At 45.2% G+C, this 22,640-nt stretch overlaps 1 protein-coding gene across 7 annotated transcripts in view; it reads left to right on the top strand.

Moving 5' to 3' along the window:
- The window catches only part of RAD54L2 (RAD54 like 2), a 72,154-nt gene that overhangs the window by 41,470 nt on the left and 8,044 nt on the right, over positions 1 to 22,640 (top strand). For 6 of the 7 annotated variants that reach the window (XM_075096459.1, XM_075096453.1, XM_075096457.1 and 3 more), the window contains 15 exons: positions 6,391 to 6,589; positions 8,716 to 8,855; positions 10,429 to 10,560; positions 11,319 to 11,551; positions 12,262 to 12,444; positions 12,720 to 12,853; positions 14,125 to 14,321; positions 14,852 to 15,194; positions 16,886 to 17,063; positions 17,661 to 17,912; positions 18,529 to 18,647; positions 18,956 to 19,071; positions 20,075 to 20,174; positions 20,511 to 20,716; positions 22,010 to 22,185. In XM_075096459.1, the coding sequence (XP_074952560.1) occupies positions 6,391 to 6,589; positions 8,716 to 8,855; positions 10,429 to 10,560; positions 11,319 to 11,551; positions 12,262 to 12,444; positions 12,720 to 12,853; positions 14,125 to 14,321; positions 14,852 to 15,194; positions 16,886 to 17,063; positions 17,661 to 17,912; positions 18,529 to 18,647; positions 18,956 to 19,071; positions 20,075 to 20,174; positions 20,511 to 20,716; positions 22,010 to 22,185 (2,708 nt within the window). The remainder of the gene's footprint in view (positions 1 to 6,390; positions 6,590 to 8,715; positions 8,856 to 10,428; positions 10,561 to 11,318; positions 11,552 to 12,261; positions 12,445 to 12,719; positions 12,854 to 14,124; positions 14,322 to 14,851; positions 15,195 to 16,885; positions 17,064 to 17,660; positions 17,913 to 18,528; positions 18,648 to 18,955; positions 19,072 to 20,074; positions 20,175 to 20,510; positions 20,717 to 22,009; positions 22,186 to 22,640) is intronic. The other variant, XM_075096458.1, reaches the window with a different exon arrangement.

Below are 22,640 nucleotides of genomic sequence, written 5' to 3' on the forward strand. Positions count from 1 at the left end.
GATGTACGTGCTGTTTGACAGGCAAGGGAAGCCTCCCCTGGGAGTCAGCAAGCTTTGGAGCTGAGCAGGCTTAGCCAGAAAGATGCCTTTGTGTCTTGCAGTACCTTGGCTGTGACACAGCAGGACAACAACCACCGCAGCCAGCAGCAGAGCCAGGGTGAGAGCAATGGTGGAAATTGGTCATTCCTCTGATCAGGGCTGCATTTTGTTGGAGGCGAGCAGGGCTAGCATGCAGAGAAGGGCTGGGAGCTGCAAGTCCTGCTGCTCGAGGTACATGGCATGGCTGCCCTCTTGGCTGGGGCACAGCATGCCTGGCCTTGTTGCTCCCCACAGCTGTGGCCCTGGTGAGGAGAGGGCATCCACAAGGGGCCCCCCAGACAAGCACAGGAGTACCCTGTGCACGAAAGAAACCACTGGTGTAGACAAAAGGCTGATCCTGTCTCAGCCCCGTCTCTCTTGTTGTCAGTGAGTGGGCGGCTGCTCGTGGAGAAGGCTAAGAGGCACCCGCCATGCTGGGCCCCAGTGTGCTGGTAGAGGGTGCAGCCAAGTGGGTCTCTGGTGCAGCCGGCGTGGGGGGGGGAGGGAGGAGGTAGGTGTGCCGGGTTATATAATGCTTACATAATTAGGGCTTTGTTAAGCAGTTGTGGCTGGGAGGGGTGTCCTGCTGCCCAAGACTGAGCCCGATTATTTTCTGAGGAGAACAAAGTCTTGTTGCTAATTAGCCACCCTGATAGCAGCTGCAGGGGGTAGCCACAGCCCTCAGTCCGTGGAGGAGCTGTGCCTCCTTCCGTCTCTGCTGCCAGGTGGCTTTCCTGGTGCTTTGAGAGGAACTCCCAAAATGGTGCTCCCGGGCGCTGATGTGTGTCAAGCCCCGGGAGGGGGCTTTGTGGCTTTCTTGGGTGTTGCAGCATGTAGGGCCTGGAGGAAGGGAGCCTGAGCTGCACCCTTGCTTTTGCCTTACACCATCCTTGAAGGGTTTCACAAGGAATTTCTTGCCTCCAGCCCTGGGGTGCTTGAGTGTTTTCGTAATGCCACCTCTATAAGGTGCTCTGTGGAGACACCTGTCCTCCTTCCTTCCATGCATGACATCTGTGCAACAGCTGCACCAGTTGCATACAGAGAAAGAATAGTCTGAAAATATTTATTTTCTGCTTCAGCTGAATACAGGATGAGCCAGAGCACTCTGGCTGCTTGTCAGCCTCTGAGATAATTGCTGTGCCATAGTTAGAGAGCAACTGTTCTTCAGGTGCTAAGTACAGTTGAACTCTGGCCTCACCTACATACCTCTCCAGTGCCCAGTGCACTGGGAAAACATCAGATAACTCCAGAGAACATCTTCCAGCCTGTCAGTGTCTTTGCAGTTAGGCTTGCTTTGCCAAGTCACTTCTCTAGCCTTTGGCACAGTTGTAGTTCATTCTGTCAGTGACTGTGAGCATTGCAGCTGGAGCTGTGCAATTAGTCTTTCTTGTGCCATCCCTCAGTGGTCCTCCCATTCTTGCTTTGACAGCTCAGTACTGGCTGTAGTAGTACTAGCTAGTACTAGCTAGTCTCTGGCAAGCTGTTGCCCACAAACTGCATGGAAGTTCCCAGAACGCCTGTAATAATATTAAGCTGCTCCTTGCCCTTTGTGCAGGACAAAAGAGAGCTCCCAAAGCAAGAACTAACTCCTTGCTGCTCTGCATGCAGGTACCTTCCTCACCATGTATGCACACACCTGCCTTTAGGGTAGGAAATAATGCCCAAAGACTCAGCAAAATACTGCTATTTTGCAACCTCAGTTTCTATGATGAAATTATTTTAGAAATAAACAGGTGTCTGGTTTTCAGTGGTATTCCTTCCCTAGAATCATTGGAGTTATCCTGGCAGAGAAGTTGGCCTCCCAGAAGGTGGGTGAACCTCTGGCTAGCCACTTGAGCTAGCTAGTAACTGCGGAGGCAAGGAAGTAATCATCTGACACAATGTTTTGTCTACTGAGGGGTCTCTTGCACCTTCTTGTGCAACAGCCTCAGGTAGGGGACCATCAGGTCTTATCCTGAATGGCCATTTCTATACTCCTGGGAGTGTTAGACTCCTCCTGGAGCCATGGATGTTTACTTGTGTGTGCACAGACACTTGGACTTATTGAGGTTTGCCTTGGAGCATAGAGACTGGATGCAGCTATAACACTGTTTCTCACACACCTTGGTGTCAGAACAGTTTGTTAGTTACAGAAATCTCACACCCCCAAAAATGTTACCTGCTGCTTCTTGACGCTTCACAGCAACCTGAGCTCCCTTGCAGAGCAGGCTGTATGTGTTGAGAGCATTTAACTGCTGAATTGAAGATGCTAGATAATATTTTCTGGGCTGCATCCCATGCTGTTTAATGGGAAGTTTGAGAATGTTCTGCACGGAGGAGTTGATGAGCTGTTTTATAAGCTTGGGTGCAACAGGAAGTGCCCCACTGTGGGACAGATCTTCAGCTGTGTTATGCATCATGAGTCACACCTGTGTGTGGTGTTTAGGGGCAGCTCTGGCAGTCATACCACAGGGAGCATCTGAAGCATAGTTAGTTATACAGAGCAGTCATGACTCTTTGTTACAGAGACTTCTAAAGTGTAATACGCAAGCATTGGTTGAGAAGCCAAGCACCTCCCCCTGCTTGTATATACAACTGGGGGTGGTAGTTGCTGCTGCTTAGTGAGCAAAGAAAACTGGCAACCCCTGGTCTGCAGCACAAACCAGAGCCATGCTGTAATCAGGTCTACTGGTTTTTGATATTGCAGGCATGTTTTAAACCTCGTGCCCCTCTTAGCAATCAGGGTACCTTTTAGGACAGAGTGCCTGGGTGCGTGCAGATGTCCGTAACAGAGGACCAGTGGGAACTGTCTGGGGACCTGTCAGCTGGAGAGCTGCAACCGACCTGGAGGAGCGGCTGTTTGACAGGCTTGCAGTCAGCATTGGTGCTATCACCACTACCCTCAGGAGAGCATCTTTGTAGCTCTGGTGCCTATTCTGGTGAGCATAGTGCAAAACATGCAACAGAGCTGGTGCGAACCCAGCAGTTGGTGATCCAGCTGATTCTCAGTGCGCACAGTGTGTAAGCATGGGATGGGTTTACATTTTTGTGGACAACCACAACCGACCCATGGCTGTCTTCTGCTGAGTGGGCTTGGGCATACTCTTCCCCTAGCTGTGCTTGGACATATGTGGCTGATCTCCCTGTGCAAGATTGTGCTAGGTTGTTACCTATGGGCTGGTGGCAATGCTTTTCTCATTGGGGCAATGTGGATAACTGCCCAGGTCTTCCTAGAGTGCGCTAATGACTTAAGCATGATCAGGCGATTGTCAACATGCAGACATGGCTGGTGAATATTTGTGTTGTGTAAAAAGCTGCTTGTATAGCCATGTCAGAGTAATGTGTTGAGCTCCTGCTACAAAACCATTATTGCATTTCTGTTCTAGATATAGGCTTGGCAGAATTGGGGCAGGAATTATTCCATTGATTACCTGATGGGACACTCCCTCCAACCCAAAGACTAAACCTGTTCTTTTACAAAATAGGTTTTTGTGTGTGCAGTTATTGTTTCTTAATGCCTTTGTGTCCCAGTGTGGGTCCCAGTTACACAGCCACATGGCTGCAGCGGGGAGTCTCGCTCTTCATATGCACTAAGATGTAGGCTGTGTACACAGTTTAATACAAAACAGCAACAAAACAATTCCTGCTAGTAACTGCCAGCTCATGTCACAGGTGTGGTGGAGGCTGTTGTGTAGTTAGATGGAAGTGACTTGTGATTTTTATCATTGTATTAGTTAAACTTTGTGAAAAGCAGCTTTATTCATTGTAGTGACAAGGATGGGACCAGCCTTGGGAAGCCGGCTGTCCTCTGAATCCCACTGCAGCTGAATCAGCGTGATGTTCGGTAATGTCACCAGTGTGGAAGAGATTTCAGTATCTAGATGCATATGTGTCAGGAATGTGGGCTGAAGCACAGACTGTGTTCCTTACCTTAGAACTTGTATTGGCAGGACAAACACCAGCCTGAGCAGACATGGCTGTGGCAGATGAGGCCCTGTACACAGTGCAGGGCCAAATTTGTCACCAGATTTTAGGCTTCAGGCTCCTGCTCAGATGAGAATTATATTTTTAAAAAAAAAAAAAAAACCCACAACAAAAAAACCTCTCTGTCCAGCTGCATGTATGTTTCACCAGAGCTTGTGTTACACATGAGTAAGAGGAAAGAAAAGTAAAATGCAGAGGTCGAATGAGTATACATAGCGTTTGCACAACAAGTATGGAAACATACGGTGGAGATATGTCGAGGCCTCATCTTTGGATTTTGTTAGCATCACCCTCGTCCTGAAGGCACCCTTTCCCAGGACAGTGTGGGTGGCAGAGTCACTGCTGAAGGAGGTGACGTGGGTAATTCCTGGGGTGTGGGGAAAGGAATGCTTTCTCTTCGAAACAAGCATAACTTTGTGCTCTCTGATGCCTTGTCAAGGTCCCCTGGGCCCAGGGTGAGATGACAGCAGTGTAACCATGGCAGTGTTTGTCTCTGGGATAGTCACTGGTTTAATGACTCATCCCAGAGAATGTGATCACATGTGTAGCCTCCCTGCTTCCCTTTGACCTATTTCATCCAATCTTTTGATCTAGTTATATAACCAGGAGTCGAGAGGGGTGGAGGAAGGAAACAGTGCTGAAGAATTGCAGGTAATGTGGCCAAAACGTAGCTCAAATAGCAGAGCTGTTGTCTGGGAAGCCTGGAAAACTGGGTTTATTACCAGCACAGTTCTCTCTCTGCAAGTGAATGTGATGCATGATGTCTGAGCATGTAAGTTTAAGGAGGCATGGTGGGAGGACAGGGCTCCAAGACCTTGGCTGTGGTAGGAGAACTACAACTGTAGCAGCAGACTCCTTTGCCTTTATCTTCACATGCAACATAACTCTTTCCTGCGTTCATCGTGAGCTCTGTTTCATCACATAAGTTGTGAATACCTGTTTTTCTAGTATGTGCAAGACTTGCTGGGACTGATGTTCAGATAAATGTTTGAGCTGCTCTGCTGGTATTGGCCCATGGTGGGGTGAACCTGAAGTCCTAAATGGATTCTGACACAGGCTTCAAGCAATGCTGGGGCAGGTCTGGTGGGATATCTGGAGAGGAAGCTTACAAAGCTGGTGCTTTTGACCAAGCTATGAATCTAGTTCTTGTTGTCTTGATTTCAAGAGGTGGTACGGGTGGTAAGGTTAATTTAATAGGCATATTAATGTGGCAGCTGTAGAGGTGCCTGTACATGCAATGTGCTGTACTGAAGCAACCTTCATTTAAGCTCCCAGCTTTTTGAGAGGGGATGCTCTTTGTCTCCAGATCCCATGGAGTCACAATGTGATGCTTGTTGGTTCTGTATTACTTCATCTGCCACGTTCTTCTGCACTGATGTCTTCTTTCCTTCAAAGTTCTGTCTAAGTGTCATTTCAGTTGAGTCACTAGCTCAGATACACAGCATAAGCAAGAAAGCTGATTATGAGATGAAGTTCAGGGTATCTCTTTGCCTGACACAAGGGGACAAGATGCTTCAAAGAAGCTATTACAAGGCTTGTCAGAAACAGTTTACTTCAAGGGAAGCTTTTGAACAGAAACATTTCCTTTCTGTGCTCGGCAAGCATTAGCTTGGTCACTGGCAGCCTGTTGAAGAGCAAAATGTCACATAGAACAAGGTGTCATTTCACATAGTGCTTTAAGACTGAAATCAGCCATTAATGCAAGTCTGAAAATATGAACATGTAGAGAAAAAGGAGTGCATGTGGCTTATAATGTGGAAAGAGTATTGCCATTTACTTTTTATTTTTAAAAAAGCTTGCCAGAGGTTACCATTTAAATCGTGAGAGTGGACCCTGATGATAAAACCCCTGAGCTGCCTGCTAAGCCATCACCCAGTGTTTGAACCAGATAATCTCTTGCATGGTATGTGCTGTTAACTTGAAAGATGGTTTCACAGGTGTCATATAAAAGGAGATTTCTGCCCCACTTGAATGTTGTGAAACAAAGAAAAAGAGATTTGAGTTCCTTAATCAGAGCTCGTTGGGCCCCTGTAGGAAAACGGGCCCTTAGAGGCAGCAAGTGCTCTGTGTGGACTAAAATAATTTTGCCTTACTTTCTTTCCAGGACCCTTCTGGGCTTTGTTCAGTGATGTTAGTCTTGGCTTTCACTGGGAACAGACCCTTCTCTGTAAAACTTTTCAGCACTCTGAGTGGCACTGTCAGAAAGGACCCCAGTTTTGACCCTCAGAGAAACATGTTTGCAATTGAGTGAGAATAGGGATTGTTGGTTCCCATTCAGCTCAAATCCTGATGAATGCTCACGTAAAAGTCAGCTGTTGTTCTCATGTCATTACCTCCTTGTGTTTTCAGACCAACCCCAGGAAGCAGAGTTCAGCAGTGACCATGTTGAACATGCAGGGGATGGAGAATGGCAGCGCTCTACTTCAACTACCTCATCTCAGAGTGAGCGGGCAGAGCGACTCTTGCAGAACCAGCACAAGAGCCTGGCCTCTGAGGACACCAAGAAGAAGAGGGCTCAGAAACCATCTCACATGCGGAGGAACATAAGGTAAGCATCAGCAGGACAAAAAGAGCTGGAGTCCTATTTAGCCTTTTGGGTAAAATGGAATCTCTGGACTTTGCTTCTGAGCTACATTTTGCCGCTGCTGGCAAACCAGATGGCTTTTCTTTTCCAAAACTGTAGGATTTCACGAGTGGGAGGAGCATGATCTCAGACTGGAGTGCTGCATGTGAGTGCAGACTTGTTTGGTATTTCTGAAGAGCAAATATTTGGTTATGGAATATATTGCAAAAATTGTGTACTTGCTGCTGGCTTATAAGTCATGTGATTGAAAAACAGCACCACCATTAAGTAAATATCCAGTTTCAGGTATATGCTGATGAGGATCCTACTGCAAACAGCCTAAAATATAGTCTTTCCCTCTACTATCAGGGGTACTTGTTGGCAGGAATGCTGATGCTGTGACTGGTGATGGAAATGTTTCTGGTGGATAGAGTAAGAGTGCACTTCACTCATAAGAGAGAAGCAAAAATACACTATTGATATAAAACAGTGAGTTAAGAGTTCAATGGTAAACATGACAGTGGTTTAACAAGATTTGATGGCAAGGTACACTTGATTATTTACTCCGTAGAGGACAGGGTCAGACAAACTGTCAGGGATACCCTCCCATTGAGTCATGAGGTTCAGAAATGACCCCTTGCTTTCTAAACTCCTTCTCAGAGAGGACTCTAGGTGCAGCTGGATCCAATCCTAGTCCAAGACTTGGTCAATGGTTTATGTCTAAAGGATTATCTATTCTCAATCAATTCTTTATACCACTTAGCTAAGATTTCAACATTTAGCATGCTATTATTCACTCACTGAGAACCTGTTGCAGCAAGGAATCTCTCAACCTTGAGGAGTAACCTTGAGAGGCACCCCTAATCAAGGGGAGATCCTGGCGTGCAGCCCACTGATGTGCAGGAGAGTTCAACAGGCCCTGGGCTGTCCACTATTTAAGGAGTAAGATTACTGACTTATTTGACTATCAGCAAGACATCTGAGTCCCTGCTCCAGGCAGCCCTTGGCTGTTGTGTTGCCATCTGTCCCCAAAGTCCAGCATAAGCTGGATGCAGCCATCAGGACTCCCACTGGTGGTTATTGCTTACGTGGCAGGGGGGAGCATGCTGCCACAATGGTAGAAACCAATTTCATTTGAATTTTATAAAGAAGTAATTGATTGTCTAAGTCCCAACATATATTCTGGAACATGTAAGTTGATAATTCACTATGAAATTTTGTTCAAGGGGACCTAAAATGCTCAGAGGAGTCATAATGGAGCAGGAACTCCTGTGGCAGCAAGTGGCTCTCTTGCCCTGTGTAACGTGCTGGTGGTCATATTTAAGCTTGTGCATATTGATTTTCTTAAAGCCAAAGAAATGAATGTTGAGTAGGCCTTGGAAAATGAGACTTGATTAGGATGGAGGAGATGTCCCTGCAGTGTGGGACTGGGTGGATTTAAAGGCTAGTTTGAGGGAGCTGGATTTTACCACTGCTTGTACTGCACCTCTCCTCTGGCAAAAGAGCCTTCATTTCCAGAGCTGCACATGTGAAACTGAAGCAGGGGAAAAGCAACTTTTCAAAGTAATGAAAGCTACCTGTAAAAGACAGATGCTTCGAGACCATCCATTGAAACAATTGTTAAAGCCATTAGAGGTCCTAGTTCCTGAAAATACTTTGTCAGAGGAGAATCAGGGTGATGATGTTTTGTGGGGGAATTGATGCTTTTTCTTCCCATATATCCTTTTTTACATGACTTTGGGCATTTTCTGTTTATAAACTGCATAGCAATAAATAACATCCTTTCAGATAGAAGAACTAGTCTATGATAACCTACCTTAAGTATATACTTACCCACTCATATTTTTCCTTCTTTTGTTATTTTGCTTCTGTCAAACTTGTCTTTTCCTTGAGTAGTAGTAGTAGTGTGATCTGCAGTTGGGAAGCACAGTCTTGAAATAGCTGTAGAATTTGTCTATAGCTTTTGGCAATGATGTTCCTATCCATGTAGCTGACAGACTACCTGGAGCTTGTCGGTCATCTTTTGAGCCAGCTGTACAGCCGTTCAGGTATTTGGAAGAAATTGTTTGAGTGTAACCAAATCATGTTTCTCTCCTTGCTTCTGTGTTCAGAAAGCTGTTGCGTGAGGACCAACTGGAAGCCGTGACAAAAGCAGCCCAGCAGGAAGAGTTGGAGAGAAGGAAACGGCTAGAGCAACAGCGTAAGGATTATCCAGCCACTATTCCAACCGTACCCCTAGAGTTTCTTCCTGGTAAGCAGTGGGAGGTGCCACCTGAAGCAAGATTTTTCAGGATAGAAGCTGAATGAAGAAGGTAGTGTCATGCTTGTCAATGACAGGACAAGTGGTAGTGGTTTCAAACTAAAAGAAAGCAGATTCATACTAGATGTAAGGAATACATTTTTTATGATGAGGGTGGTGAAACACTGGAACGGGTTGCCCAGAGAGGCTGTAGATCCCCCATCCCTGTAAACATTAAAGGCTGGTTGGCCAGGGCTCTGAGCAACCTGACCTAGTTGAAGATGTCCCTGCTCACTGCAGAGGGTTGGACTAGATGACCTTTAAAGGTCTCTTCTAACCCAAACCATTCTATGATTCTATGCTGCACTTGGACTTTCAAGTGTAAACTCTTGAAACGGCAGTTCCAAACCACTTCTCTGTTCAGTGTAGTCAGTTCCACTTCTGAGCTAGTTCTGAATCAAGGTGCTGTGGCTGCATGGTGAAGAGTGCCAGGTAACTTTTGTTGAAAATATTTTGACAAGTTAATTGTGTGTAAGTAGGATGCTGGAACAAGGTCTCTCTTGTCTTTCCAACTGGTATGGAAGCTTAAACCAATGAACTTGACAGAAATGCCATGTCCTTTGTCCAGATCATTTGTACTGTAAATTGTCTAGTAATACATGGGTCTGGTACTAGGTGTAGTGGAATAGACTGGGTGTAAATATGTTCACGACACGACCTTGTCCTTTCTTGCACATTTCAGCAAGCAGTGAAATAGCAGGCAGTATAAATGGCTAAGCATCACCCTTGTCTTCCAGTGAATATGTTGTCTTGCATTGTCTTCTAACCTTGATCATTTCAGTGATCTAGTTTATAGCACAGCCTCTCAGACTGGTGTAAAGGGCAGAGAAGTGCAGTTGTAAGTTGTGTCAGGGGTAAGGAGTTCTTCAGTTGACTTTGCCTCTTGAGAAAATGTATATTCTCCTTCAAGTGCAAGTATTTAAAACATTTTTGCATGGGGAGTAAGGAATAAGAGCTATTTAAAACACTTCTAACTTGTGGAATAGGTTGTAGCCCCAGAAGAATGTTGTTGCTTGCTGAGTCACTGCAACGGTGCTTATTTGGCCCTGTTAGCTAGCCTCTCTGCCCACATGGCAATACTTAAGCATACAAAAAAATGGTCTTCATCAGCAAAAAATTTTTATTATATGTGGGTTATAATTATTATAGTGTCCTGACTGACAAAGGACAGTTATCATCCCTCCAGCAGTTGGTGCTTTTTCTGCTGATGAAAACCACCTTTTACTTCTGAGTCCCACCCTACCAAAGAAACCCGCATTTTGTATGGTCAGTGTGCCCCAGCCAGGGCATGCAATAGAGAGGGTGCCATCAGTAATGGGCTATTGTTTTGGCATATTGAGAAAGGAGATTGTGACCCAGGAAGCTGAGTCATAGCAGTACTGTAGACAGTGAGAGTCTGTTATGGAAAATTCCAGGGCTAAGTTATTGGAGCAAAAGTGGAAGGAAATACTGTCTGGTTTCTGAGCAGTTTTGACTCCTTCCCCATTATTATGAATTACTTATTGTTTGTAATTTATCTTTGTAGAGGACATCGTTTTCAGAACAGCAGAGGCCACCCAGCTTCCTCCTCAGGTCCTGGCTGAGGATGTGATCTGCCTAGATAGTACCAGCAGTGGCAGTGAAGATGATGCTAAAGTGAAAAACAGCATTAAAGATGGTAAGCAACCAATTGCCTCACCGTGGTCTTCTTACAATATGCTGTTCATTTAGCCACAAGTCTCCTGTTTTCATCTAGTCAGATGCTCCAGTAGTGAATCACTTCAGATTTTTGTAGGCCTATTGGTTTCCAAATACATGGCCAGTTCTGGCCTTTGAGTCCTAACCTGACTTTTATAACCTGGCCGATAAGGTACTCTTGCAAACTTGTGTTTATTGCTGCTTTATAAATGCATTTAATTTTGCTCAGTGCTCTGCTGCAGAATGCTTACATGAGATGTGGCATCATCTGCTGTGTATAAAAGGACCATCTAAGTATTCAGATCTGTAGCTGAAAGTGGATTTTGTGTCCCTTGCCCAAATGGATCTAACCTGACTCCTTTATACCAGTAGAGTACTTCTGCCTGATTTCCTTGGTGCTCCTTAGACATTGTATCAACAGATATCATGCATGTCTGGGTTTGGGGATTAAGAGGGCACATAAAGGAGAATGTGAAACACTTACAGAAACTTGTCTCATGCTCTGTTTGAATCGGCCCGAATTAATGTCCTCTGAAACATGGGGAAACTAATGCTTTTGTATGCTGGCCTGAGGGGCCTGATGTGCGCCTGCTTGTTCACAATAGGTCATTAGGCCAGTGTGGAATTGCAAAAGGTAGTAGCCTTACTTTCCAGAAACGAGTTTTTTTCCATGCATGATAGTTCCTGATGTCAAGTTAACCTTTGCCCTTATTCTCTCCTCTTTTGGTTACTTTACAGAAGTGATTGAGCTAAGTTCAGGAGAGGATGATGCCCTCCAAATTGTGGACAGCAGTGACTCTGGCAATGAAGGGGAAGAGGATGGCAGTGAAGAGAGCAGTGGCTCTCATGTGAATGATGCCTTAAATCAGTCAGATGCTCTGGGGCAAGTCATTGTCAACATCAATCACCCACCAAATGAGGAGGACATTTTCCTGGCTCCTCAGCTTGCACATGCAGTAAAGCCCCATCAGGTAGGCTTTATTAGCCTTGAAAATGAAATTAATTCAGGCAAGCCTGCCTTGTAATCTCAGCAGAACTTCTTAGGTGAGATCTGTGACCAGTCTGGTTGTGGTGGTGGCTGTTGTGGACACTCAAATGATAAGGACAAATTAAAGGAAGGCCAGGGCTATGTATAATTTTGGCTATTGTTGTCCTATGATAACCAGAGTATTTAGCTCTTATTTCAAGAGCCCGCACTTATCTTCAATGACAAGATAAAAGGTGAGAATGTATTGCTTGTTTCTGGCTGTACTTGTAATGAAATTCCTTCAGTTCTCAAAGGCAAAATATTTTATAACAATTAGAGTTCATTGTGATGCCCATGAAGGTTTTTTAGCTGACTGTCCTGGTGATAGATGGTGTGGTAATACCTACCACAGAGAGGAATATTTTCCTTTGTATACTTAGATGAACATTTTAAAAATAAAATTATATTTATAAACAAACTAATCAACCCCAATTCAGATTCTCACTCTATAAGTGAATTTTAATTTATTGGTATGAGGATCTAAAAATAATGACTTTGTGAGTCTTCCCTAGATTAGAATACTGTAGTGAACTTGAAATATCTCCTTTATATTTTCATGGTTTATGCAATCCTAATGTACTTGCCACTCTAAATACATACCCATCCTGTTGTTTTCTCTCACCATTCTAATACCTTTTCTATTTTTCTGTCTAGATTGGGGGGATCCGATTCCTGTATGACAACTTGGTTGAGTCCTTGGACAGATTTAAAACCAGCAGTGGGTTTGGGTGTATTTTAGCACACAGCATGGGCCTGGGCAAGACCATACAAGTCATCTCTTTCTTGGATGTACTTTTTCGGCACACAGAGGCAAAGACTGTTCTTGCCATTGTACCTGTAAGTAGCTCATATGAAGGACTGGCTGAGTGGCTTCCTTGCACTTCTTCCTTCTTTGTCTAGAGGAGATTGATTAGTGTCCTGTCTCACATCAAGTTCTGTCATACCCTTGCTCTTCTTTTCCCTCTTTCATTCCCTATGTCCCTGAGTTTGCATGCTGTGGTCTGCTCCTCTGTCTGTGCCCACCTGAGTGTCATTCCCTATTCTCATTTCTGCTCTTAACATCCCAAGTGACTCAACTGGGATTTTAATCCTTCTATGGCTAACGTTTTCAGGTGAATACGCTCCAAAACTGGCTAGCAGAATTCAATATGTGGCTCCCAGCTCCTGAAAACCTTCCTGCTGATTATAACTCCAAAGAGGTCCAGCCCCGCACCTTCAAAGTCCACATCCTGAATGATGAACACAAGTAGGTGCCAGTAGAAGCCCTTTTGAACTCTTGGACTGCCTCTTATGGAACTGTTATGAGAACTGCTGTTGCAGCTGGCTTAGTTGGGCTAATTCTGTGCCCTCAAATTCCAGATCTTTCTCACTCTGCATTTGTTGTGGGTGCCGTCTTGAGGATTTTGGTACCTGGGAGAGATTTACTGTCTCTTTCATTCAATGTTTATATTTGTACTTCCTTCTCACACTGCTCATGCACCTTTCTATTCTTCCCTATGTGCTGAGATCAGGAACTCAGTTCCAGAGACAGCTACTTCTGCAGAGAGGAGCAGAAGTGCTATGGTTTGTTTCTGGTGGTACACTGCTAATCCTGTCAGAGTCCTGCAACTTGTAAGGCATGTGTCCCCTATACCACATCTCTTGTATTTTAAATGTTAGGGGCTTTTTTCCCTGAGATTTTTCACACACTTAGGGATACTTCTACCTGAAACTGTGACTTTCTGTGAATTGTGTTGTCCTTGAGGGATTCTGGCAAGTTATACAGAGCCTCCTTGTCCAGAAAGGAGAGAGATCAGTGATTGCAGTTACAGCTTGGTGTGGAGTGTATTCTTGGCTTGTTGATCTCTGCTTCTTTCTGGGTCATTTGTTTTGTATGGATCAGGACAGTGTAGTGATCCTAGGGAACTCAGTTCATCGGCTATGTTCATACACTTATCTTTGAGGTCTTCACCTCCTGGCTAAATGTACTTTGAATCTGCTGATGCTACTCCAGCCATGTGTTTACTATTGGATGGGATCTGGTGTCCTCTGGGAGGACTGAGTGAGGACAGTGTTTTGATCTGAACCAATACTGTGCAGGCTAGCAGGGAAGGAATAATTGAGGGTCACTAGCATTGGAAGAGAAAACAACAAGGCATAAATGATGATTACAACCACATACATTAGCAGCTCATTCTGAAAATTAACTTTTGCAGATGCAGTTTCCTCAACAGCTCTTTAAAAATTATGCTCTCAAGTTTGTTATGCTTTTGTACTTGACAAAATTCTACAGCTTAGTTCCCATAAGGATTTGTCAGTCTCAACCCTGCTACACCTGGCACATAAAAGGCTTTTTTCTTTTCCCCTGTACCAGATTGTCTCCTAAAGAAACTTTATTGTATTCCCCTGTCTGGTTTGATGTGAGAAAGTGCTTTAATTAATTGAATGAGTCTTTTTTTCTCAGCAGACTCCAATCCAGTGGTTCAAACTGAAACTGGAGGGAAAGCTTACAGTTTATTTGGTTGGTTTGTTTTACAGAACAACAGCTGCACGTGCAAAGGTGGTGAATGACTGGGTGACAGAGGGTGGTGTGCTGCTGATGGGATACGAGATGTACCGTCTCCTCTCACTGAAGAAGTCCTTTGCCACTGGCAGGAAGAAGAAAACAAAGAAACAAGCTGGCCCTGTCATTATTGACTTAGATGAGGAAGACAGGCAGCAAGAGCTTCTGAAAGGTGGGAGGCCAGTCCTTGAGAGAGTGAGTGATCCTGTTGTCCAGCTGGCTGTCAATGCTGGCAGCACAGGGAAACAACCTGTAACTTGCTTTTAGCACCCCTGACATGATCAAACTTTGCTGGGCAGGATAGTTTCTTTGGAGACAGAAGGTTGTTGAGCTTTGATTGAATCTTTCATTTCTTGCAGTAGCTGCAAGTAAGCATGGAAGTCAGTTCACCAAACTTGGTGATTTGTCTGTGTGAGATTTACCAGTCTGATGCAAGACACTGAATTTGATGCAATGCAGGTCATTGAGCAGAAATCAAGAGACAGTCATGTCTGGTCATTACCACATTATGCTAGATCAGAGCTAGTGTCTAGATGCATTTTATTTCCTGAATCAGCCTTGCTCTCTGCCACCCATGCATACTGCTTTTTTCTTTTTGTCTTTCAGAGCTACCCCTCTTCTTTTTGTGAAGTTGGTGACCATATAAAATCAGAACTTTGTCTTATTCATCTCTAACTAACACTTAATGTTCCTTGTCCTCAGGGATTGAGAAAGCTTTGTCTCGCCCTGGCCCAGATGTGGTTATTTGTGATGAGGGACACCGGATAAAGAACTGCCATGCCAGTACTTCGCAGGCCCTGAAGAACATCCGCTCTCGCCGGCGAGTGGTGCTGACTGGCTACCCACTCCAGAACAACCTCATTGAGTATTGGTGCATGGTAGACTTTGTCCGACCTGACTTTCTAGGCTCACGGCAGGAATTCAGCAACATGTTTGAGCGCCCTATCCTGAATGGGCAGTGTATTGACAGCACCCCTCAAGATGTTCGTCTCATGAGGTATCGCAGTCATGTCCTGCATAGCCTGCTGGAAGGCTTTGTGCAGCGGTGAGTCCACAAGGAGTTCTTAATGGTGTAGTCCATGCAAAACAGCTCCTTCATCCCAAATTAGCCTGCTTGTTTGCTGAGTTTATGCAGTACAGCTAATCATGCTGCCTTATAGAATCATATAGGTTGGAAAAGATCCTTAAGATTATCAAGTCCAGACATTAACCTAACACTACCAAGTCTACTGCTAAACCATGACCGTAAGCACCACATCTACATGTCTTTTAAATACCTCAAGGATGGTGACTCAAACGCTTCCCTGAGCAGCCTGTTCCAGTGCTTGACAACCCTTTTGGTCAAGGAATTTTTCTCTAATATCCAATCTAAACCTCCCCTGGCACAACTTGAGGCTGTTTTCTCTCATCCTACCACTTCTTACTTGGGAAAAGAGTATGATACCCACCTCACTACATCCTCCTTTCAGGTAGTTGTGGGGATTGATAAGGTCTCCCCTCAGGCTCCTCTTCTCCAGGCTAAACAACTTCAGTTCCCTCAGCTGCTCCTCATAAGACTTGTGCTCTAGACCCTTCACCAACTTCATTGCCCTTTGCTGGACACACTCCAGCACCTCAGTGTCCTTCTTGTAGTGAGGGGCCCAAAACTGAACACAGTACTACAGGTGTGGCCTCACCAGTGCCAAGTACAGGGGCACGATCACCTCCCTGCTCCTAATGGCCACACTATTGCTGATACAAGCCAGGATGTTGTTGGCCTTCTTGGTCACCTGGGCACACTGCTGACTCATGTTCAGCTGCCTGTCAACCAACACCCCCAAGTGCTTTTCTGCTGGGCAGCTTTCCAGCCACTCTTCCTGCCTGTTAGTGCAGCATGGGGTGGTTGTGATCCAAGTGCAGGACCCAGCACTGAGCCTTGTTGAACTTCATACAATTGATGTTTGCCCATCTATCCAACTTCTTAGGCTTGAGTTTTAAACAGGTACCTTATCTGACTTTGGGAGGATCTTAAGCATACAGAGAAAACCACAGAGGAAGTCCTTAGGTTAGCTGCTCCATATTTGTCTCAATCTGTCTTGTTCAATCTGTCAACTGCAAAGTTGTCCTTATGGGTCTGTTTTGCCTTGGGGAGTAGAAGTAAAGTTGGTTTCCTTTGGTACCACAGACTCTGATAATGGAGAACACCACCTCTAACTACCAGAGTGACCTCAGGTTTATTCTGATGTCTTAATAGTTAATTTGGATGTGCATTTCTGACATCCTCTACCCAAGGATCTGAAAGTGTTTCATGAACCTTCAGTTTTGAAAAGTGACAGCGTCTCCACCACTCTGGAAATAAATCAGCTTTGTTTCTCAGATGAGGTTTCTAAGATGCTGGACCAGTGGCTTGGATGGAGTGTCTTAGTCATCGGCAGAGCTAAAAAGAGATCTCAGATCTTATTTCTGTTTGTCAGCTGCCATGGAAAACAGGACTTTCGTCACCCTCCTAACACTGTGACCTGTGCTAGAAGATTGTAAGATTTGAGATCTCTGTAATTGTGCTTACAGTTGGTATTTGGCTGGAGGGAGGGTATCTTGGAAGTGTTGTGCATTAGAGAAGCATGGAACTAGAGGTCTTTTTACCTGCAGCCAGGTGTGCAAGCAGTAAAAATTTTTACCCAACAGGCAGCCACAGAGACATCAGATTAGGAAATTCCCTTACCTCTGTTTATTTCTCTTTCTTTATTTCCTCCACAGGAGAGGCCACAATGTGCTGAAGGTTCAGCTCCCATCTAAGGAAGAACATGTCATTTTGGTACGTCTTTCAAAGATCCAGCGGGCCCTTTATACGGAGTTCATGAACCGTTTCCGAGATGCAGGCAACAGTGGCTGGCTGGGACTGAACCCACTCAAAGCTTTCTGTGTCTGTTGTAAGGTATGTTTTGGCAGGAGCTGCGAAGAAGTATTCTAGTATGTAAGGGAAAGGCAGGAATATGAGTGAAAACAGGAGATACAAATGTGGTTGCCAGGTGCATCTTCTCTCCCCAGGTGCCCCTGCAGTGGCCCAGCAGAATTCTTATTCCCACTTCCAGAACTGGGGTGCAGGAACGTTAAATGTCTTGTTCAAATTTGTACAAGAAACCCATAGCCATCAACTGAACCAGTACTGGGCTGACACCTTAACAATTTACCTGCTACAATGCAAACAAGCAGCTTCTGCATTTATGCTGTGTGGGGTGCATAGTGGCTTTCTGTTTTGTTCTCAAGGAAAAAATCTGGCAGTTTTAAGAGAGCTTTGTTTAAGACTGTTTATTTCTTGTGTCATTGTGGAGTCATGTTTTCTGTTTTCACTACATTAATGCAGTCAGACTGGCTTTCTCTGCAGTGCCTTACAGTTCTGTATGGGAATGGTGATGAGGTGATTGAAGTATTAGTTCTTTCTTTTGAATGGCTGTGGGGGCTTTCAGTCCACAATCATTGGCAGGCAGCAGGCTAGCGCAGGCTTAACCACTTTCTTTTCTTACTCCTTTAGATCTGGAACCATCCAGATGTGTTGTATGAAGCTCTGCAGAAGGAAAATCTGGCAAATGAGCAGGATTTGGATGTGGATGACCTTGGCACAGCAAGTACTAATTCCCGCTGCCAGCCTCAGGGAATTAAAGTCAAAACAGAGAGTAACGCTTTGGCATCATCAGTTGGAGAAGCTACCAATAGCAAGTTCCTGCAGAGTGTTGGCTTCAACCCCTTTCAGGAGAGAGCAAATCAGGTCGTTACTTATGAGTGGGTGAGTACCACTGCTGGAAAACTCTTCATTTGGAGAGCTTTGGTAAAAGTAGACTAGATACTTACTATGAAAGACTGTGCCTCTTTCTATTAGGGCAGTTTTCTGAACCTAGAGCAGAGGAAAGACTCTTCTATTTAAGAGTTGGGGATTTCTCATCCATTTTCTCTGCCACAGAGTATCTTGATAAGCATGTCTGCATGGCACTGGGTAGGGATTTTGGGACTCTTGTGAGGCTGGAGTGCAGGCAACACTCTCTTATACCATTGTTTTCATCTGACCAAAAAGGCTGTGGACTTTGTTATTCTAAAAAATGTGTTAGGGTTAAGTTTAATCTAGATAAGATTGTGGTAAATCTAGTGGTCTAGAGGAAAGGTCTTGAGATAAAATCATGAGAGGTTAAGAGGATGCTCATTCACCCATACTCGAGGAAGCTTGTTATTTGGAGCTTCTGGAATAGGAGGTAGCAGCAGTAGTTGGGAGTAACATTGTCACCTGAACCTGGCTGGATGTATGTAACCTCTCTGCAATGACTTATTGCTCTCACCTTGAGACAGGATTGTTGAACTAAACAGGGAAGGAGCAACTCCACCTATAATAGTCTTCCATTTCTCGGTAGGCCAAAGACATCTTGTGTGATTACCAGACAGGAGTCTTGGAGAACTCACCCAAGATGGTGTTACTGTTCCATGTAATTGAGGAAAGTGTGAAGCTTGGAGACAAGATCTTGGTCTTCAGGTAAGCAAACTATCAACAGCTGATCCTACAGTCACTAAATACCGGAGTAGTTGAACCGCTCTGGTATTAGGAGGTTGTTACACAGGGTAAGTGGTGTGGTGGTTCCCCTTTTCTCCTCTGTTGTATTAGATCCTGGTTTTCCTCCATGAATTTTATACTTCTGCCACTATCAAATTTACTAGTCAGAGGTGTGCTGCCACAAACAGGGTTTGACAACTGTTAGTGCTGTCATGGTTGGGGAAGAGTTCTGATAATACGCTTTTACTGCTGTGGGGCCTTTCTCCTGAACAGAGATCTTGGTTTTGCAGCCAGAGCTTGTCCACCCTATCTGTCATTGAAGAATTTTTGGCAAAGAGACCAATGCCAAGTCCTCCAGGCTCAGATGGAAGTGTTCACAACTGGGTCCGAAACATCAACTATTACAGTGAGTGCAGCCAATCCTCCTCTCTTTTGATGTGGCACTGTTTGATCCTCTGTGACACACTAATTCCTGGAAGTCATCGTCACCCACCACCTACTTGTAGTTGTCCCTGGATGTGAAAATGCTCTTCTGAAGCATTCTTCTGATGAAGTCTCTTTCATATTGTTCTTACTTTAGTTGCTTGGGAAGACAGTGTCTGTTTGATAGCAACTAACTCATAATTTCTAAATCCTCTTTTTGATACCTTACTCAGAAGATGTTAGACATCTTTAACATCTCACTTACACACTAGTGCTTTTTTAAGTTGTAAAAGATACTTTTTGCTTCCTGTCTGGCTGTTTTCTAGATCTTGCTTCCCAAACCAGCATCACCATGGAATGCTTTCACTAGCTTGTGGCTGTGAATTCCTCCTCCCCTCTTCCCCAGCTTTACATCTTGTTCTGGCATGGGTTGTTGCTTTGTGTGGCTACTCTACAGGCCAGGACTGAGAGGAGCAGTGGATATGGTGTTCCTGATTTTTGCAGCGCTGCCAGAAGCAAGCTGCTGCTCAGGAAAGGAAACATGATACCCCCTGCACTCCTTTAGACCAGTACTCTCTGTGCTCAGATCCAGCCTATGGGATTTTGCCAAAGGCTTTCACAATTTTGCTTTCTTTTGGTTCCTCGAGCTTCAAACATACATGAGGCTGTTGTGCCTGCTGCTCTTGCTGCTGTTTGTCTTGCCTAATAGGGAGCCTTAATGGGCTAGGTGTGTTGTAACACTCCCAGTCTTGTCCTTGCAAGCTTGAGTTGAACAAATCCCAACCTGGCTGGCTGCATTACACCTGCCTGGCTGGGAAAATTAGAGGTAGAGTGGTCCAGTTGAGCTCCTGGAGTGCATGACTTGAGGAAGACCTAGAATTGGTTGGGAACCAGTGCCAAAGCTCAGTGTTTGGGCAGTGGTTTTTTTCTGATGGGATTCCCCCAAACATAAAGAGCTTTTAAATGTGTCCTTAATTTCCTCTCAGGACTGGATGGCAGCACCTCTGCCTCGGAAAGGGAAAGACTGATTAACCAGTTCAATGACCCCAGCAACACCTCTGTTTGGCTCTTCCTTTTGTCCACACGGTAAGTTGGGTGGAGCAGAAAGGCACAGTGGAGGGCTCACACTGATGCTCTGTGTGCATCTGGGTTTTTAAGTTCTTACCTTCCTTTGTAATATGCTCTCAAGACTTTATGGAATGATAATGCCATCTGCTTCTGAATTCCCTAGGGGTGTAGAATTTTAGCCTTAGTTCTCTGCAACAACTTAACAACAGTCTTGGAAATCAAAGGTGGGTTTGAAGTTGCCTGTATGACTGGAGGGAACTTTCCATAGACACCTCATCTATGTGACATCTGTCCTGCCTAGAAGCTTTGAAAATTGGCCAAGGCAGCAATTTGAAATTTGCCTTTAATTTCCAGTGCTGGGTGTTTGGGCGTCAACCTCATTGGAGCAAACAGAGTGGTGGTGTTTGATGCTTCTTGGAATCCATGCCATGATGCCCAGGCTGTGTGCCGAGTGTACCGCTACGGGCAGAAGAAGCCATGCCACATTTACAGATTGGTTTCTGATTACACCCTTGAGAAGAAGATCTATGACCGTCAGATCTCCAAGCAGGGCATGTCAGGTAAGCGTGGATGGACATGGCGCTCCACTCTTTAGTTTGCACTCCTTTTAGCTCCTTTAAGTCCTGTTTCTGTGGTTGTCTTAACTCTTTTTTTTTTTTTAAGGTTGAAAACCAGACAGCCAAAGAAGTAACTTAAACACTATCCTAGGACTGTTTGATGTTTATGATTTGGCAGTGACATGAGACCCTATAAGAAATTTGTGGCAGAGCAGTAGGGGTTGTAGAGCCAGCATCCTGTAGCAGCGTTGTGCTGCCAGTCCAGTGCAGTGCCATTTACCTTCCCTGCTACTCTCCTGGCTGCTACAAGAGACTAGAGACTTGGGGGGTAGTCATATTGTTTTCCCCTGCGCCTGGGCATTACTTGACTTAAACTGGTCATTACTTATTAAACAGCTCTGTGCCTCCATTTCTCCAGCAGCAAGAGAGAAAAAATAGTAAAATTAAAGTGTATATATTGATAACTTTGGTGCTTACTTAGGAGCCAAGAGTAATTCATTATTCCAGTTCTGACCTGTCCTTGTACCAAAAGTATCTGTTGTGCTGCCTTGTGCCAGCTGTTGAGCTGCTCTCATAGAGCATGCAGCTGAGGGTTGTGGTGACCCAAAAAGTTCTGCTACCTGTGTCCTTCTTTGTCTCGAAACCCAACTGCAGAGGCAGCAGCCTGACGTGATCAGCTCAGCATGCTGTTTTGCACATGAGGTGGAGTTCCCTGGCGGCTGGCCTGGCTCCCAAGAGAGTCCTGGATATAGATGTTTTCTCCATGTGCTCCCATTTGCCCTGTGTGCAGGAAGGAATGTCCAAGGAAAACTTTCAGGCTCTTGTGAGGGGGGAACTGTGGCTGCTTTTTCTGAGCTTTTAACTCAAGAGTTCTGTAAATAACCAGGTGCTGAAATTAACTTGAGCCTTTTTGGTGGGATTTGTGGGAGGGCGTGTACAGATGTGGCTGCAGTTCTGTCCCAGGGCTTCTATGTTTTCAGCCTTGCGATGTGAGATCATCATAATCAGCCATCACCATAACTAGCTTCATGTTCATGCATGCCAGGAGCTCAGTGACCTGCGCTGCATTGCTGTGCAGTCTGGAGCACAAGGCATTTGTCAGCTTGACTTGGTCAAACAGGCTCAACTCTGAACACAGCTGATGATTTTTCACCCTGCCCTGACCTTTGAAGAAGGCTTCTGGGGATCGTGCAGATTGCAAGGAGGGATCTCTCTTAGGACAGGAGTATAGAAAGGGCAGCAGGCAGCAGTACCCATCTCTTCCCTTCTCTTCTCACTTTGTTCCCTCTTTTCCAGACCGGGTGGTGGATGATCTGAACCCAGTGCTGAACTTCACCCGACGGGAGGTGGAGAACCTGCTGCATTTTGTGGAAGAGGAATCTGATCCTGCTCAACTCTCCCTCAATCCAAGCAAGATGAGAGAGTCTGTTCTACAGTTAGCCTGTCTCAAGTATCCTCACCTCATCACCAAGGTAAGACCAACCTGCTTCCTTGCTGGCACAGCAGAGCACAGGCAGGAGGAGGTTTAGAGGAGTATGACTCTGTGCTGGGGACATGGTGGCAAGAAGGACGCATATGTGCGCAGGTTAGGAATAGGTAAAAAATCCTCTAGAGAGGGCCCTAAGAGCCCTGCCCTTCCCTGCAATATCTTCTACAGGTTTAGAGCCACATCTGTCCTGGACAGGTTTGGGGGCACGTTGTAGGTCACCCCTTTCTTCAACTTGGTGCTGTGCCAGGAAGGTGGCAATGGCATATCCCAGTTTGCTGCCAGCTCTTTTCATGTGGTGGCTTTAAAACAAAGCTGGGATAGCCAGTACTTGCCTGTGTTGTGAAGAGTTTTACTGGTAGGGTGGTGCTGCAGAGTGGGCCTGTGGCTGGGTGCCATTGGGCTCTGGCTGCGCTCTTAGCCTTTGGCTTGTGGGTGCCC

Source organism: Phalacrocorax aristotelis, chromosome 6 (genome assembly GCF_949628215.1).
Source record: "Phalacrocorax aristotelis chromosome 6, bGulAri2.1, whole genome shotgun sequence".
Lineage (NCBI taxonomy): Eukaryota > Metazoa > Chordata > Aves > Suliformes > Phalacrocoracidae > Phalacrocorax > Phalacrocorax aristotelis.